Source organism: Mastigoproctus giganteus, chromosome 14 (genome assembly GCF_048544385.1).
Source record: "Mastigoproctus giganteus isolate SK-2022 chromosome 14, ASM4854438v1, whole genome shotgun sequence".
In the NCBI taxonomy this organism is placed as follows: Eukaryota; Metazoa; Arthropoda; class Arachnida; order Uropygi; family Thelyphonidae; genus Mastigoproctus; species Mastigoproctus giganteus.
The window spans coordinates 76,831,570-76,848,426 of NC_143588.1; the positions used below are offsets into that span (position 1 = coordinate 76,831,570).

Genomic DNA, 16,857 nt, shown 5'->3' on the forward strand with positions numbered 1-16,857 from the left:
TTGCACTTGCACATCAGGCAAAACAGCGGCAACCTCCAAAGCAAAATGTACTGGTCCCATAGGAGGTAGCTACAGTCAGTGACCCTTAGCACAGAAACGGTAAATATGTTGTGCAGAAGTGATAGGTACAATAGGACCAGGGTATGTCTACAAGCGGAAAACGTTGATGACGTTGAACAGCAATATCACCTTTTAAGGGCACAAAAGGTGATATTGCAAAAGGTTTAGAAAAAGTCGCGAATTAGGATTAAATTTGAAAGTGATTGCAATCCTGTCCGGGCACGATAAGAGAGAATATATGATGACAGCCTTGTCAATCATTTCGGCCCTGGAGAAATTGTGAAAGGCTCATGAGAGAATTTTTCCCGGTGTGGTCTGTGCTGTTAACAGGAGAGCCTGCTTCTACAGGAATGGATTGCACTTAACTAGAAAAGGTGCAAGACTATTTGCTGAGGCTATCGAGTGAGCGTTAAGTAGGTTGGAAAACTGCTAGCTTGGTGGGGGGGATACACACACTAATAGATTAGCAATAGCCACAGGCAGAAGTGAAAGCGATTCTTGAACTTCTTCTATTGAAACATGCAGCAGCCCAGAAAGCAAGGTGTCGGGGATTTCAATGCTTGCTGTGGGTTATCATGGAACAAAGAAATACATGAGATGTATTAGGGTGACTAAGAGTTAAAACAGGTGCATGTACACCAATGCTGGGAGCATAGTAAATAAATTTGATGAATTTAAAGTGTTGGTCAAGTGATCAAATGTAGACATCGTGGGAATATCAGATACTGGTGTCACTCAGATTTAAAGGTTGCAGAATTTGAATATGGGGAGTACAGTGTATACAGAAACAGACGGATAGAAGGGGGAGGGGTTATGCTCTTAATCAAGAAACACATGTGGTGTGACATAACCACTGGTAAAATACGAATATGAGTGTGTTATAGGCAGAATCAAAGTCAAGAATGTATTATAATGGGGGATTTTAACTTTTCGGATATCGACTGGAACTTGTGAGTTAACCACTAACACACTATCAAGATTTTTCTGGATTTATTGGATGACTGTTTTTTAAAGCAGCACGTTAGAGAGGAAACAACCATAAAAATCAGCAGTGATTATTCATGCATTAAGAATCTGCATAAAAAAATAACTACTAGGTGGTAGTCATCGCAGTGTATTGATGAGGGGGTTTACTTAAAGATGTAACTATCATCAAGGGTAAATAGAAGGGTTTTTCTTTCGTAAAGGCAAATACAGTGGTCTCGGACAGTTTTTAAATTCTATACAGTGGGACCAACTGATGATGTTACCATCAGCAAATTCAAAATAGGAAGCATTCAAGGAAATAATGAAAGAAGCTACTAGCCGTTTCATACCAATTAAGAAATACTGTTCAAGACTTAGACCTAAATGGTTGTCAAATGAACCGTTGAGAGAAGAAAAGTGCATGGGATGCATATAAATTATGGCGATACAAAAGCCTATGGTACATATAAACTAGTTTACAATGAAGTCACAAAAGAGGTCAGGCAAGCGAATGCAGATAAGAGAAGACTCTGGAAAAGAATGACAAGAAAGCAGCAAAGACTTCTTTACTTACACACACACACACCAGTAAAAAAAAAAAAAAAAATACGAACCTTCATTTCGAATAACAGCAAGTGTGCAGCGTAGCACGGATTCTATAAGGTGTTTTAGTGCGTTTTGATCTAATTGTAACCATTCTTCCAGCGAAATACTGCGTAGCTGCGACAAAGTTTAAGAAAGAGGACTTAGTTGCAAAATATTTACCTAAGGAAGTACGAGACGCTTTTAGTTTCATTGAAAATCCCTACCATATATCAGTGTCGTCTGTCATCAGTTGTCATCATTGGCCATACGATGTAGGAAGCCAGGCAGTATCTGCTAAAAGAGCAAGATGGTGTCCGTTATAGTCAATGTTTGGGATTTCGAAAACTCCGGAGTTAAATCCGTTTTATTTCGTTGCTGTTAAATTCACCGATCCAGCAGGTCTTTCAATTTTTTTTCCCCATTAATTTCAATCTGTGGTCCCTAGTTCATTTAGTACGACTGGAACGTCGGCTTAGGTCCAGGTCGACAGTCCCGCAATCAGTAGTTGAATTGACCTTTGTATTGACTAAGGAAACAGACCAAAATACTGCCTTCCTGTTATCTTATCAAAAATTGGTTCGAAGTGTACTGATATTGTGTCAATAAAACGTTCTTTGAAACATGCAAGTGTCAAGTTATTTTGGCAATACAGTGCATGTTTCAAACGTGGAATTGACTTTGATGGACGTGATTACCATATGCTTTACAAAAGTTACAAAATGCTGCATCTAAAATCTTGAAGAGATCTTCGTAGTTTTATTTATTTTTAAAATATTTTCCCCTGATAAGATATCTTGAATTTTATAAATAAACACGATTTTCATGTTCCACCTTTCTTAATTTATTTTAAAAAGTAAGTAATTTCTAAAATTTTAATAAATTATTTCTATGTGAGCCAAATTATATTCCCTAAATAATTGTCTTACTTTTCTAAGCGGTAATTTGACCTTGGCCCACGTACGTATTGAACCAATCAGCTTTTCAAATCCAGTTACATAAGAGTCGGCTGAGAAGGTAGACAGAGCACAGTCTTTGGTAATAGAGTTTTACTAAGAGTTGATTCTAGATCGTTCAAAGCCTATTTTATGTCAGTAACATCAGCGTAAAGCCATCAAATCTTAGTTATGATTTGATCTAGCCCAAGATATCAATTATATCGATTTTAAAGTTCTGAGAACTTCTTGACATCACAAAGGTCTTCCTCTTTATTTCTTCAAATGCAACTATTTTCGAACTCCATAAACTTAGAGTTCGAAAAGTATTTTTTGTGATTTCTCTCCCTGGTTCAACAGATAATTCACTCTGTGACTAGACAGTATGCGAGCATAATTTCGACACTCAGTTGCTCACATATCAGTTATAATCTCTAATTTTTTTTGGTACTCAATTGATATTTAACTTGTCCTGATCGATCATCAAACGTTGTACGAAATGCAACTTAAAAACAGCATTTCTGTTGTCTTTCTCTTATAATTACAATTTCGCGTGATTGAAACGATTCTACACTGAAATTAAATGCGTTCTTTTGAAAACAATAACACAAAAACAAACATAATACCTTTCCTTCCACTCTCTCTGCTTCAAACAGTTGCGCCACCTGGTAGTCAGCAGCGGCATCGTCTGAATCTCCATCCAGGGAATCTGAAAGAGTCATAAATTTAAAAATATAATAATAATAAATAAATAAACTAGTTACATATTTCAATAATTTAAAAAATTCAAAATTAACTTTAGTACTCAATTCAGCTGAGACATTCAAGTTAACCAAAAAAACTCACTCACTCTACCGGAAATGACGTCATCGTTTAATTCAGTAAAATTATTATTTTAGTGGACTCTAAAAGCTGATATCGCTGCTCAAGCTGCGTTGGATACCTTCAAACCCTAAATTAAATATCGATTATTAAAAGCTTATACATAACTTAGGAATCGGAAATCAAAATATAACCAAACCAACGTCTGCAAGTATTTATTATGAATTTTAAAAATCTATTTAGACATTAATTATGTATTTTAAAGCGTATTTAACTATTTTAGATTATTGTAACGAGGCTGTAGTCTGTCTTAAATAAATATTTAAGTGGCCAAGTTTTTTCCTTCAGCAACAAGTTATTGTTGAAGTGATCGATGGCATCCTTCTTGGTATAGTAAAAGTTGAAACCTAATTACTGTATTGCATGATGTGGAACATTGAATTTATGGGATAAAGCCAATGATGGACTGACGATATTTTATTTTAAAATCTGGTAACGTGCTTACATCATTACAAAAGAGTTAGGAAACGGTCGACTCAAAATAAGGTCACTAGTAAACGGCTTAGTGAATAAATTATTTTTATGATTGTAACAAAAGAATCCCTTGACTGTAAAAGTCGCGGATGTATTTATCAGACCACGAACTGGCCTATGGCCATTCAAATTTAAAGATCTGTGCGTCTCCATCTTAAAAACAGTTGCTAGATGCGATGAATTTTGTATGGTACAACCTACATTTTTTCTTTCATAGTTGTCAGTACAATTTCTTTGGGTTTGTCCGCTTATTGTGCAAGTAGTTTGAGCGCTTCAGCTGCCATTTGCATTAATTCATCCCTTGATTCTTGTGTCGTTACAGTAGATCTTTGGTAATGGTTGCTTTGGAAATCCTCTTTAGACTAAATTCATCCTGAACAAGTCCGGTAGACTGACCTATACATGTTAAAGTTTCTATAATTCAATTAGCTTATCCCCAGTTCCACGAAATTAAACAGTGAGAAGACAACCAAAGACAGAGTCAAGTCCGAATTCGCAGCTGATTGCTGGAAAACCACAGGATCCTTTTCTTCATACAAAAATCCTAAGAAAAGATCCCTACTGCTCAAGAAAGGAGTACAAAGAAAGCTTTCTTATTAGACCAATTACCAATAATGGGATTCTTAAAGGAACCTGAGATATTTCCATCATCTCCTAGTGGCTTAACAGCCTCAGAATCACGGTTATCAAGCCGATTAGCTGCTGATAATTCTATTGCAACCATCTCCTCACCAACAGTTAGCAGATATTTCCATCCAAATAGAAGCCCATTTGGTATTAATTCATACTTGAATACCAACAACTAGTCTTCTTGTGTCACAATGTCTCAGTACTACAGTTCACTGTCAGGCTTCCGATCTGCGAAAGATTCACAAGGTCTTCGGCAACCAGTTTGCAAACACAACCACCAAACAAAAGCCGATGATGTCGTAGTTTCCAGTAAACTGTTTAACAGATACCAAATAAAGAATGATTTTATTGCATTCAATGTTCAGTATTCAATATTATTCAATATTGTTGGTGTGGTAATTCGAATCTACTGGTTCTTACGTATTGTATGTACTTTGCTCGTCTAACATTTTGTTTATTGTATATAAACCTGGCAAATGCATTCATGAATAGCAAATGAACATGGGTGAAGATTCTCCATTAAGACTAGAAGAGTAACCTTGCAAATAAGATATTGACCAGAGAATTTGTCTTGCTCATTTTCAAGAAAAAAAATATGAAGCTTTGTCTTGACAGAGAAGTTTTGTCATTATGTCCCTATTATGAAGAAGAATGAACTATTTTTTATGAATCACAAGAAATGGACTGAACTACCGTCATGTTTGAATTTATCTTTAATCGAAGTGACACATGAAAGGCGTACTTGCTAAAGTTAAACATTAGTTTGAACCCCTCTGAGTATTATTCGTAATAAACAACGTGGTGTATATGTACAACAAATTAATCGCTTTGTTTGTATTCCACTGACCTCTTTTTGTATGGTTGGGTGAAATGCTGTGGCCAGTACTTAGAAAAAAAATCGATTGCTTAACTAGAAATACTGTACATTCGCAGAAAATTTCCAGAATAAAAGAAGAGAACAGGAAGTAAAAGAAAACATAGGGTAAGAAAGAATACTAGAACAACGTTATTATAAGAAGTCCTCGTAATTTCTTCCTCTAACCCATATTTCTACAGGAGCTGAAAACGTCAAGAATAAGGTCCAAATATACATCTTCCATACAATTCATGTTTAATGAGGTGAAACACCACAAATAGGGACGAAGACTGCCAGGGCCTGATAAATCGATAAGTTCCGAATCTGCTACTCACAAGTGAGTTCTGTCGTGAGGTTGTGGATGGCAGTATTCTATGGTTCCGTGCAAACAGTATCGTTTAGCTGATCGGTATTCTGCTGCCTATTCTGAAAACTAAACAGCGTATTTACATTTCTTACAATTAACTTCTATTTTTGTCGCATAACGATTTTTATACAAATTGTACGGGTATTTAGGAATGAAAAATATACTATGCGAACATAAAGTGCACTGTGATCTTTAACGAAATCACAGGGATATATATATATTTTTTTTTTTTCCCCTAGCCAGAATGGTAGGCTAATTGCATACTGCATGTGAAAATGGAATGGTTTTCATTTTCTATGCAGCATGAGAGTTTGCCCAGAACTCCGGATGTTCCCATCCAACACTATAGGAATGTTCCTCACCCCGGGATATAGACAGTGTCCGATTTTGTGAAGAAAAGGTCTACCGGACCGAGATCGTCCATCGTATTATACACCCTCCTGCCAAACAACTACCAGATTTACATTAGGCAATAAAAAGGTTCTTCCTAAATAAAACATGTGAATATTTAGCTGTTTATGTATTCCTAATATTCATGTATGTAATATTGTTAATTTCTTTGTTGAACTTAAGATAATTTCCTAAATTTAACTCTCCTTGTAAATTAGAAAGAAACCTCCTAGCTTGTAAGCCGTTTCTGGGGTAGGTCGTACGCCTAAATCTAATTTTAAAAAAAAATAATAATAAACGCCAAACTTCTACAGCAGGGGTGTCAACTTTAGTGATTTTTTTCTATTTTAAAATGTGATCCAGCTTAATGATCCAAGAATTTTAAAAAACAGGAATGGTCATTGGAAAATAGAATATTCAAATGTACTACACCTGGAAGCAAATACCAGATCTTCCACTTTGCTGTTGAGAAGGAAAGGAACGTTTTAAATTCTTCTGGCCCATACACGGCAATTCTGTTTGCTGACTTGGTCCTACAAATGGACATGAGCCTCAGACGTGAAGATTCGGAGTACGAAATTTGAATTGTAATGTAATACGTTACCTTAATCTGTAAGCTGCCTCTACCTTACCTTAGGCTATTTCCAAATTAGAACTATTTGGGCTTCTACTTGCTCATGTTTCTTACGATTTAGTGAAAATTTCCCAATCTAAATTTCCGTACTTATGCACGTATGATAAAGACCCTAATATTCATTATTTACAAGAATGGTTAGCAGAAACAAACCACATATAAAAGTCTATAATACAGCCTTCTAGCGGGAATATTACAATATCCAATTCTACAGAAATAATTCAATATCTTTGTTGTAAAAACTAACATTTTAAAAGCATTAAATACTTTACTGATCTCAAACATTGGGCACCTCTAAATATTCATTTTAATTAAGCCTAACTTAAAAAGAAAAAATAGCAACTTACGAGCGTCAATGTCCACATCTTTCCCTGTTATATCCTTCACCTTTAGACGAATGAGATGAATCCTTTCGGTCCTTAATTCCTGAGTTTTGCACTTGCACTCTTCGGTAAGTTCGGCCAGGTCACTAGCGATCGTGGTGTTGAGCACCTGCGGAGAATTACGGGTAATGAAATAAAGTTCTTGATCGGGTTCTGGAGTTTCGTCTTCCGGTTCTTCTCTTGATTCACCCCCACATATGTTTCCCATTCCACAAAATAAAATTTACGGCACAATTAAGTTTCCCCGATTGACCCCAACCCGCTGCGAGACAAGAAAACATTGATAAGCTAGTACTAGATGGACTGAGCAGTTTGCAGAAGATTTCGAAAGTTTAATTGTAGAGTAAGAAGACTTTGTGACAACTTTGTACAACCTCTTCGATATTTTATTGACACATAGCGAAGGTTATAAAAGAAAAACCTGACGATTTTCAAGAAAACAACGGGGTCTGGCTTCTGTCTGTACATACAATACAGCGATTCTGTCGTATCTCGGCAACAGGACCCAGTGCAGCACGCGCTACCCTCTCGCGGCATTTTTCAAGTGTCGCACTGTTGTCTCAGTTGAGCACTGCATATCCAAGATGGCTTTGTGGAAATCAATGAATGGACAAGTAAAAGCCAACAGGAGCTCGCTATTTGTTCTGCTACCTCTGAGTTTTCGCTTAATGATCGCTGGTAGCACGGCTATCAAAGGATGACGTCAATACACAGAATAACAAATAAAAGGGGTAGAGTAAAAGCTTCGTCCACTTTGAACAACACCTACAATTTACCATTAAATCATATTGATTAAAAACATTCTCGCCAAAGCTAAGGAGAATTTTTTTTTTGTTTTTTTTTTGTCCTCGTTAACTTATGAATATTAAATGCTCATAAATTGTAAGGAGATCGGAAGTGATAAACTCATTCATAAAAGGACAAGGATGAGTTTTGTTTAACAGCTGAATAACTCTGTAATTTATTTAGTAATATTTAGTTCGATATGAATAGTAATTAGATGGCATGTAATTCAGATGTCACGCAACAGGTGGAGTGCTTTCTTTTCTTTCTCATATAGCATTTATTGGACTCATGGTGCAGCAACTACTTGCGATTCTGAAGCATCTTGTAGTCTCTGTATAAGATTGAAATGCTTATCAGTAGTCTTAGGAGACAAAAGAAATGGAAAAGCTCTTTAATGAATGTGGAAAAAATCAATATATTGATTTCACCCTCATGCTATCCCAGAATGGATGCTTCATCCATCGTCGCTTCTAGGACTTTACCATTGTAATATCACCAATCCGGTTACAGATCGAAAGTTGTCTCATCTCTACAAAAGACTCATATTCGCTCCGCAGTGACTTGGTATCCGTCTAGGAATTAATTAAACGAGTCAAGGTGTTGAACGAATTGTTATTTTAATAACAAGACTAGTTTATTTTCTCTCTTCTAAGAATCTGTGGATAAATCCAATTAAATAAAAAAAAAAATGAACTCGGGTCTCCAGACCTTGAAATCATAAAGCTAAGTTTTGTATTTTTGGATTTATATTGATAAAGTCGATTTTTAAAATATTGTGGATTCGATGAACCTTTGGTTTTTTCAATAAGCACTGAACCCAATTTACATGCTGATAATCTCATTATACCTTTTATAGTATTATATATTAATTTTTTTTCTCCTCCAATGAATAAAAGAGGAAACAGTACTTAACAGGAAGAATAGATAATTATCACCTGAACTGTAGTTCTGAGCGAGAAACATTCCACCAGTTCGTTTAACAAAGTTCTGGGAAAAGGAAGTTAGAAACTTTCTTTCAGGCATCTCGACCAGCAATATATACACGAATGGCTGATCGGTTGAATGTAAAGAGATAACCCCACGAAGCCATAAGTAGTTTCATTGTTTGGATCCAAACATCACTCCCGAACCGAAATGTATTTTTATCTCTAAGCTGTGTGCATTCAGTTTTGTCTATTTGCGAGCAAGGGAACTCGATGAGCAAGGGAAAAATCCTCTCCCAAGACTAACTCATCCAAAGAAAGAATCCATAAAAAGCTACCGGCAAGGGCACATACAAGGAAATCTCAAGGACATATTATCATCATCTCAAATAATCATCATTAAGGACATCAAAGTTATCCAGGCAAACAATCGAGTCGCAAATTCCTAGAACTAGTAATGATCCAAAACCTGTCAAGTTCTCCACAATAAGAAGTGGGTTCAAATTTGAACTTTTATCAATAAATCGCATTTCCTGTTTCGTATTAGGCAGTCTTCTCGACGTACTCTCTCGCTAGGTGTCCCAATGATGCGAAAGTGTGCTAGGGCTGTGAAACATGTCTGGATTATAAGTGTTCAGTCTTATTTGATCGAATGTTCCTTGATCTTTGGAACCCATCTTTCGCTCACTTTTCAGAAGTAAAGTTGTTCGTTTGTTGTAATATTTCGACCACAAAAATTGTTCATAATAAGATTCTCATCTTTAAAATTCACGTGACTGAGTTCTGTTTGCAGTTGTGCAACATGGGGTAGATTTTCTTGCTATCTCACGGTTTCACTTGATATAGTACTGTACATTTCTGAAACACTTGTGTGTCTGATAGTGCACCATTCCGGAATTGTACTAGTATTAAAACGGTATAATGATGCAAGGAAGCCAATTTTTTCTACATCTACCAAAAACCTTGGCATCCTCTTGGTGCAATATTTGCATTTTAAATGCCTTTAAAATTTTCCATAACTCAGCCGTATTTTCCCTTTTATATATTTCGTCTAAGCTGATAGTCTAAATGGCTCTCCAGTCCACAGTAATTTCTTTTTTTGAAAATTTAAACCCCCTTCCCTTACTCTTGACTTGAAATCGCTTTTGTCATTGATCCATTTAGAAAACTATGGTTACTCGCCACTGACATTCCAGCTATATTTTCAATATTACTAGTGATTATCAGACCAAGTCAGAATACCAACAATAACTTATAGTTTAATCACGGCACGAGTTTTATTCAATAATGACTTTTTAAAATAATATTTATTATATTTTATTAGTTTAATAAAATCAAATAATGCGTGTCCAATAAAAAGTTCGAACTTACCTGTTCGAACCATTGTCGTAATGCTCCACAACGCCGGTAGGTGGTGTGATAACACGAAAGAGCGTGTTCGTGTCTCTCACGAGTTTGCATATCAGTAAATATATAAGTTATAGCCTGCAAAAGAAATTATGGAAATATTTGCACAAGAATCTATTTTTTTTAAATCTAATATACAATGCATATACTCTTGTGTATGCATATTAATAAGTATAAAATATTTTCACGAAGGTTTGAAAATACGCATCAAATAGAATATAGAATTAAATAGAAGTGTCTATAGACACTTCAGCACATGGAGTAGTGATAACTCCATGTGCTGAACGCAGTAATATAAAACAGCCCTGGAGATCGTGAATACCTTGCCGTAACCCTATTCATCCATCGCATTACCCAGTACTCGACTGCCAGGAATCTGTTTATATACGACGTCGGGGCAGAAGACCAGATTGGTGATGCATATAGTGCGATAGGTTGTAGGCCCGGCTGGAAGTATCCTCCGACTATATCGACGTTGATTAACCCCTCAGCTCTTGTCGAATTGCCCACATCGCCGAGAAAGTCTTCGTTTTCATGGTCGAAAAATGGTTCTGAAAAGCGAGGCCCTCGTCACACAAGTCAAGCCGAGGTCGGTGTGAGACTTCACTTTCCTTATCTGCACTCCGCTGTGATAGGCTCTGATATCAAATTTGATTCTCTTTTTTGTAAAGGTGATTTAGATATGTTTAGCTCCAGACCTATTTGCAAAAGATAGGTTACAAGACTGTTGATCAGGACGGTGATTCGTTGATTTATTAAGTGGATTTGTTCAGGATATTTTGATGTTATGTATAATTTGAGGTCATCTGCATATGATGAGAAATCAGTGTACTTTGCGAGGAAAGGTTCAAGGGCCGCTGCGAACAACAAACCAGACAGGACACCTGTTCCACTGTCCAATGACGACGTTCTCGTCACCACTGCAAGCAGATTTTTTTTTCTCTGAAACAAGTGGCTTCCGAATAGGCAGGCGACTGCCAATACCCAATTTTCTGTTAATGGTGGAAAGAAGGCAGTTCTGGGCTTCGTTGAAATCAGATGTTATTTGTTGCACATTGGATGTCCTACTTTTCTCTACAGTCTTCCTTACAGTAAGACGGCTTCGTTCTTGAAGTATTGTTTTTCTGCCACATTTACGCCTTTGAAATGTGGAGAACAGCTTGCTTTCCACTCATCAAAAACTTTGAGATGGATGCTCTTGAGAAACCAATTATGTCTTTTGTTTATGTCTAGTTCTAACAAAATTATTAATCAACTGAAGGAACACAAAAATTCAAATCTAGGTAGCGGCAATACATTTTTCATAGATAACAGCATCTAGTCTATATATAAGAAAAAATACAAATTAATAAATTGATACAGAAAACGGAATGAAGACATAGGAGAGAAAATGGAAGCGAAAAATTATATTATTGACACTATCAAAGAAAAGCGTTTAACATGGTATGGACATGTAAAACGGATGCAAGAAACCAGATATCCAAAGGCTATCCTGGAATGGATACCTCCTGGAAGAAGGAGAAGAGGAAGACATGGATGGATGGAGTACGGGAGTGCATGACAGCCAGAGGTTTAACAGACCAAGACACCTTGAACCGCACTTTATGGCGGGAAAAAATTCCTACCAAAAAATAAAGGCTGAGGAAACCCATCGTAAATGGAAACACTTCTCTTGAAGAAGAAGAATAAATTGATATAACTGAAGTTCTAACTATATTCGTTTTTGAAAATTATCATGAACGTAGAATTCATTGGACCTTTTGGGAATTTTCCTGCATTGTATATTAGATTAAAAAGTTTTCTATAGGCTGTTTGTTGTTTTATCATTCAGTATTGTAAAATAATTTCTGAATATCCTTCCATCATCGCCTGTTGCTGTTCCATCCTTCATAACTTGAGACCTTTTATAACCTTCGTCATTTATTTCTATTCTATAATTTCTCTGGCATCATCATATAATTCTTGTATTTATTCAATCCGACGCCCAGGGACTGTTTTCTAATTTATTGCAGATATCTTCCTTTTCTCCTAAAAAGTTTTCACATCTGTCATTACAAAACTGCCTCTGTTCTTTCTCTTTTTTCTTAGAGATATTTTATTTATTTTTTGCAATACATTTCCCTTTTTTGTAGTTCTTCTCTAATTCTTAAATTTCTAACCATTTATTATTCATCGATTTGTCTTTTGCCCTTCTACATTCTTGTGTACTCTTTTGTTAATAAGAGTATATAATATCGGTGTAAATACACCATAGTTAACCCATAGATTTGAGCTACGATTGTAGTAGAAGGCATCGTTTTAATTGTATCTCATAATGTGGTTGCCTTCACAACAAGATAGCTACTATTGAATTACTTCAAATAAATAACGCTTCTCTAGTAGAGAAGACTACTGTTATTTATTTTCAGCGTACCACCATCCAGACGATCGTTTCGAAATTTTTGGCTTCGTCATCAGTGAGCGGGTAGGTAATACAACAAGCCATCAGAGAAGACATAACAGTAGTCTTCTCTACTAGAGAAACGTTATTTATTTGAAGTAATTCAATAGTAGCTATCTTGTTGTGAAGGCAACCACATTATGAGATACAATTAAAACGATGCCTTCTACGCTACAATCGTAGCTCAAATCTATGGGTGTATGGTGTATTAACTATGGTGTATTTACACCGATATTATATAGTTAATTATCAAAACCCATAAGGATTATGCCTAGTGCATTTAATTTTCCAAATACCTTAATAAGAGTACATCATCTGTCATCCAGTTTTGCTTCCTTCTCACTTTTTTTAAAACTTTTTGTTGTAGTATCTCTCAAAGTTTCTCTAACTCCATTCTAAACGGATTCAGTCTCATTGTAATGTTGTTTTCTCTAATTCATTTAATGTGCTTGATATTATTTTTATATCTTCATTAAATTTACTTCTCAGGTCTCGTATTTTACATCTATTAATCCTTTTCATAATATACTGCTCACTTGTATCTATTTTTCAGCCTTATCTTAATTATAATCATTACTGGATTGTGATCGGAATTAATATATGCTAATTAATATATCTGTAAGAACGCTGTCTCTCAAAAAAACGTGTTATTAAAATATGGCCTATGATATCTCCAGAACTTTTCAATGGTACATAGCTTGCTTTACAATTGTTGTAAAAATATGTTCATTATATTTGACTAAGTGGGCAATTCGCACTCCTCTGTTATTCCTTAATCGCAGTCTAAAATTTCTTACCATTCCAGTTTAATCTATGTTTAAGCTATATCTCCCATAACAATGTTTACTTCTCCATTTTATCATATTCAGAGCTTCTTGTATTTTTTTATAACATTGGTCCACCTCATTATCAGTATAACTTGCTCTTAGGGCATAAATTTGAGTTATATTTATATCAAAAACCATAATCACCACATTCTCTGCTCCAGAGGGCTCCCCCAAGGGGGCGTTCTCTCTGCCGCCCTCTTCGCCGCATCTTTAGAACCCTTCCTATCAAACCGTACTAATTTTACCACCTACGCAGATGATATTAAGTTCTTCGTCATCACAAAATGCCCCCAGTCTCTCCAGTCTATTACTGTGAGCTCCAACCGACAGCTACATGAACTGGAAAACTACCTTCATGCGATTGGGCTCTCCATTAATAAAGAGAAAACTGCACAACTCTCTATCACCAAGAGGAAAAATACCAACGATGTGGACGTCATTATTGCGAATTCTCCAGTTAAAAAAGTCACCCAACATAAAGATTTGGGTATCATCTGGGACAAAGACCTCACCTTCTTGCCTCACTTTAATGCCACTCGAACGAAAACATATTCGGCTTTATGGGCAGTAAAACAAGAGATCTCCAACTTCCATAACCCGGACCTTATCATCAAATACATTCTTCGTTGTATCTTCCCAATTCCATTATATGCCTCGACTATATGGTCCTCAGCACCCTCATCATACCAAGCCAGGTTCCTCTCCCTGGAATTCTGGATCTTGAAATGGCTAAATAGGGTTGCCGGGCTAACACCTACAATCTCAAAATCTGTTCTGGTCACCAATCTTAATACGCTTCCTTGGAGGTATCACATCATCTCTAGGAACCTTCTTACCCTCTCTCAGCTACTATCCGGAAAACTGAGGTCACCCGATATTTGGGATATCATCGCCAGACCGTCCGACAGGAGAAGATGCCAGTCCAACACCTCTCCATACAGATCGAAGCTGCGTAGCATGTCCTCCTTGGACAACATGTTTCCACACAACTCCTTCCAAATATTTAACAGATTAGCCATAGACGCTGAGAAACTTTGCAAGGACAGAACCTACAGATCTTCCATTCTTGCAGACATGTATGCCTTAGTCATGCTCTAGGTGGACTCTCTGTGATACCGCAATATCCACGCTTCGATGTATCCGGATGCACTTTTATTTGTTGTAACTTTATGTTTTTGTACTTGTTGTAACTTTATGTTTTTGTACTTGTTGTAACTTTGTGTTTTTGTATTTGTTATAACTTTATGTTTTTGTATCTTCACCAGTGGCTGTTTAAGGCCGTATATTGTATCTGGCTCTGTATGCAATGCATATGTCTGTATTTTATGTTCTTTCTCTGTATATAACTCATGTCCTCTAGCTGCATAGCTGTAAAAGGACATTTCTTCGGAAATAAATTGATATTAATAATAATAATAATAAAAAAGTATTCTGTCTAGAATTGGTCACCACACACATACAACATATTTTGCAATTTCCTTCTTTATTATAATACCAACTACATTTTTGTGTCCTGTTTACTTGAACATAATTTTGAATCCTCCCTTTTAAATATTCACGATTCTATCCATCTTGTTTCTGCTAGACGGAAAGAATCAGGAATATTTCAAAATAATTGATTATTTTAATCCAAAAGATGAAATTTGTGCTTCCATCTAGTGAGCAAAATTTGCAACTCTCATGAGACCGGTAAGTCTACAATTTGTGTATAAACTGAGTTTTGTAGCACGAATTGACATCTGTTGCCGATCAGTTAACAGTAAAATAATTAATTTTAATATTTTAAAAATTTAATTTAATATTATTAAAATTTTAATTTAATAAATAATCAATAACGGAGGACCATTTTGTTGGGGAAAAATAATTTTCTTTGGAATCGTACTCAAAAAGTACCAATAAACCTTCAAGTTAAGTACAGTACTGTACTAATATTTTTTATAGAGGTGGACGTTAGTAGATCGTGGCGCCATCTACTGGTAAAACTTTAGTTACATGTTTGTTAAACTTTAAACACCTGTTATTTTATTTTATTTATTTATTGATTTTTTAAAACTATGTTCTGTTTCCTAGCATTTTTCGTGGTCTAGGGGGATAGATTATTTTAATAAGCGAAGCATGCTGGATCCAGTTTTGTTGATGTGTATAAAAAACAGCGTGAAAGAAATTCTTTCTTCGTTATCTTCAGTTCACCACTGGTGGGGTTTTCGAATGCTGCTGTAAATTCCCTGTGCGCCAATAAACAACCATACCACACACACACACACACAAATTTCCTTCCAGTATTAACAAAGGATTCCAAAACCTTTTAATTCCCACAAGTTAACCCTTTAATTCCAAAACGGAATTAAAGGGTTAAGAATAGGTTACGTGCTTATATAATGTAAATTTTGGTTGTTTAAACAATAATGGGAAAAATAATTATTGATGGTCTAAATTTAATTTCTAATATAAATAGATATTTAATAATGATTATACTAATAGTCTTCATGCTTTAATCAAGCCTTTTCTTTCAGTATTTCTGCAAATGAAAAATAGAATCAAATATCGCATTTATATGGTTAAGTAGAAAGGAGATTAGTGAACAAATAAAAAAAAAATTGAGACAACATTCTCTTTGTAAAGGTCATCTGAAATCGGTAATCATTATGATACAACGTCTGGCCACTTTATGAGGACCACGAAGTTGGTCCGAGCCACTTCTCCAACATGATGTGGCATGGGGTCAACGAGGTATTGTACACCTACATGAGGAAGACAAACATGCCTTTTTACTTCATTCTGTAGACACTCGATGGGACTGAAATCCGGAGATTGCCATGGCCAGAGCACGTGGTTGAAGTCTTACTCGTGTTTCTCAAACCACCCTGCTACACATTTGGCGCGGTGGATAATTGTACTGCCATCTTGAAATTGAATGAAAATATCCACAGGGAAACCTGCAGCATTGCAGTGTGTACCTGAACAACAACCACCTTCAATATGTTCTGGCATTGAAGGTGTTCTCTAGCCGGTTAAGGGAATAAAGGATGTGCCACAAAAACATATTCCAACACCATTACTCAATCTCCAGCAGCCTTCACTGTCGGTATACAACAGGATGGTTCCAACGACTCTTGTGATTTACACCATATGGGCACTCTTCCACAGGGAGTTGAAAAAACATAAATCCGGATTCGTCAGACCACCTGATTTGCTTCCAGTCCCCCTGCGTCCATCCTTTGCATTCCTAGCACCAATAGCAGCTGTATTTTATGGCTGGTGTATAAAATCAGTGGGCTCCTGTAGATATCCTACTCCGCGTAGTGTACTCTTTGT

The 16,857-nt window shown here is 36.1% G+C and overlaps 1 protein-coding gene across 1 annotated transcript in view; it reads right to left on the reverse strand.

Annotated features, from left to right (window-relative positions):
* synr (BH3-only protein sayonara) overlaps positions 1-16,857 on the reverse strand; it is a 48,875-nt gene that overhangs the window by 10,909 nt on the left and 21,109 nt on the right. Inside the window, exons 8-10 of the mRNA XM_090388419.1 lie at positions 10,240-10,353; positions 7,124-7,268; positions 3,170-3,252 (exon numbers count right to left, since the gene is read on the reverse strand). Coding sequence (XP_090244545.1) covers positions 3,170-3,252; positions 7,124-7,268; positions 10,240-10,353 — 342 coding nt within the window. The remainder of the gene's footprint in view (positions 1-3,169; positions 3,253-7,123; positions 7,269-10,239; positions 10,354-16,857) is intronic.